The 2,600-nt window shown below is 46.7% G+C and overlaps 1 protein-coding gene across 1 annotated transcript; it reads left to right on the plus strand.

The window, feature by feature from the left end:
* The first annotated feature begins 690 nt into the window (after nucleotides 1–690).
* LOC139723128 (allatostatin-A receptor-like) lies at nucleotides 691–2,094 on the plus strand. Its single transcript, XM_071634394.1, has one exon. The coding sequence runs from the start codon at nucleotides 691–693 to the stop codon at nucleotides 1,903–1,905; it is 1,215 nt and encodes a 404-aa protein (XP_071490495.1). The 3' UTR covers nucleotides 1,906–2,094.
* The last annotated feature ends 506 nt before the right edge of the window (nucleotides 2,095–2,600 follow it).

Here is a 2,600-nt window from a genome sequence, read left to right on the forward strand (position 1 = left end):
AACATTCGTTACAATAGCGGCGTCCATGCTCTACGCTATCTCGACTGTAAACTATATAGTGGCATGCATGCCCTGGCAAGGGTTTTAAATGGCTCGCGTTATGCTGCTCTTCAAACGAGTGAGCTGACAACAAAAGTTTGCATGGTAGTTATTCGAAGCAGCCCCTTACCGTCACAAGCTGGTGGTTGGTGGCAGTAGGATTGGGGTGGTTTCTCTTTACGAGAGTGGTAAGAGCACCGGTATGGAATTCTGCTGAAATTCAGCTGTCATTTTTGTCGCATCTCTGAGTTGTCTGAAGCGACAAGGACTGCCTTTCGGAATTGTTCACTCTTGGACATTTCCTTCAAAAGCTTTCATGGAGGAAGGGGGGGGGGGGAGCGGGCTGGGATGGATGATTAAGTGCTCATAATGTGACTCATTTCATGAGAGCGTGCAGTCGTTGCAAGAGCATGTCAGAAATGCACGCGTAACATTCTAAAAGCTATATATCGTCATTATTGATCGTTATTATGGCAATATTTTCTTCTATTGTTTTACTGTCCCCTCAAAAAATGTTTGATACATCCTCCGTATCTCTCATGATCAACGATGGAGATGCCATACTTGCAAATCGAGGTCTTGATGCTCGGTTGACCGTTAACTTTTCGTATCTTACGCACTGATAAAAGCACCAGCTAATTCTAATGCATAATGGAGTATATTCAGCACACTCTACTTGCACTGTATTTGAGGGACGATGCGAACAGCTCTGATGGCGGCCCCGAAGGGCCTGAGTCGTCGGGTAATCAGGGCACCCATCCGGCACTCCTCACTATCTACCTTTGCATCGCCCTCCTTGGACTCGTAGGCAATGGACTCGTCATTTTCGTACTCGTGCGGGTGCCTTCGCTGAGGTCCTTCACCAACGTCCTCATCACCAACCAGTCCATTATCGATCTCATGAGCAGCATCGTCTTCTTCTTTCTCTACGTCGTGCCCAAGCCCAAATCGCTGCCGCAACAAGAGGCGTTCGCCGATTTCGTCTGCAAGTTCTGGATATCGGAGTATCCGCTTTGGGCCTTCTCGGTATCCTCCACCGTCAACCTTGTGTGTTTGACTATAGAGAGATTCTTTGCGGTTATCCATCCTCTGAAATATCGCAATAGATTCACCATCAAGCGAGCTCGCATTCTGTGCCTGCTGCCGTGGGTATTCGGCCCCCTCCATGAGATTCCGTGGATGATTGTTCACCGCGTTAATGGCGTAATACTGGTCACCAGCGATAACAAGACGTATGACAATCGATCGTGCGACCCAACATGGCCTGAAGAACCGAAGGGCTTGCAGAAGGCTTTCGGCTGCATTGTCTTTATCGACCACTACCTTGTTCCCTTGATGATTATGTTGTACGTCTACATTCGCATAGTCGTACGCCTTCGTGCCGACATGCCCAGTCTACGTATCGGAGGGCCATCAAGCTCTAACATCCAGGGTGTGCGTGACAACAGCACCTCCGGGGAGGTGCCGAAATCCCCGACCGTGAAACTTCCGTCTCAACCGCGCCGAAGGTTTGCCATCATGGCTTCCCGCAGCGTCCTGAAAACGATGGTGATTGTTTCTCTGGCCTATCTGATCTGCTGGGGCCCCAACGAAATCCTGTACCTTGTATACAATCTCGGTGGCGAGGTGGATTTTAACAGTGTGTACTTTTACACAACAGTGGTCTTTGTGTTGTGTAACATGTGCTTAAACCCAATCATCTACGCGTTTCACTATGGCGAACTGCGGCGTGGACTAATTCTAGCCTGCCACTGCTGTGCCAAGAAAGTTCCCGTATCGTCCAGAACGACTATGCAGAGTAGAAGCTACAGCTTGAATGTGAACGGTAGCAGCAATGACGCCTACGAGTCGCACAATAGGGTATAGCACCCAGCCTTGCCTCACCCATAGCACTATACGCGTGATTTCCTGCAGCTGCGAAATATGCAAATCAGTGACGATGAGCTTGAGCGATGGCTGATGCATTTCGAGAATGATTCATGACAGTGCAATACACGCTTAAAAAATTTACATGGCTTTGTGTTGAACAAGCAAGCTAGTCTCACCGTGCTGAAAGCGATGGCAAAAAAAAAAAATTATATGACCAAAAGATCAACAATATATTTTGGCAAGAGCGACTGAGATTTTGGGTAGACTAATCCAACTGGTAGGTGCAGGAACATGACCGATTAGCTCCGATATTGGCAATCAGCTGATCGATCTTAAGAAAGACGTGCAGCCCGCGTGCCTTGCTTTTAATGATGATGGAACCTTATTTTGTCAACGTAAAAATGCTCTATGGAAAGCGACCTGAAAACATCCCTTCAACTTTCACTTTCACTGATGTAAATTGCAATTATCCATCTTCAGCGTCGACGGTGTTGCTATGCAACCACTGATTTTTCTTTTTGCAACTTTTCGTCAGTAAGATGTGTTTCGTGATGCATATTCTTTTTAGCCAGTCAATACCACGTTACCAAGAAAATATGCTGACATAACCGAAGCAGAAAGTCAGCTTGATCTATACACACGTTTCTTGTAATTTGGCTTATTTTTTTCTTGATGCTTTGTACATGTTATGA

The sequence above is a fragment of the Diadema antillarum genome, unplaced genomic scaffold, assembly GCF_040938485.1.
Source record: "Diadema antillarum isolate AM-2024a unplaced genomic scaffold, OU_Dant_1.0 scf00000181, whole genome shotgun sequence".
Taxonomy (NCBI): Eukaryota; Metazoa; Echinodermata; class Echinoidea; order Diadematoida; family Diadematidae; genus Diadema; species Diadema antillarum.

Excerpts from the sequence above, each read along its gene's own strand:
- LOC139723128 (XM_071634394.1), top strand. The coding sequence starts at position 691 with ATGGAGTATATTCAGCACACTCTACTTGCACTGTATTTGAGGGACGAT.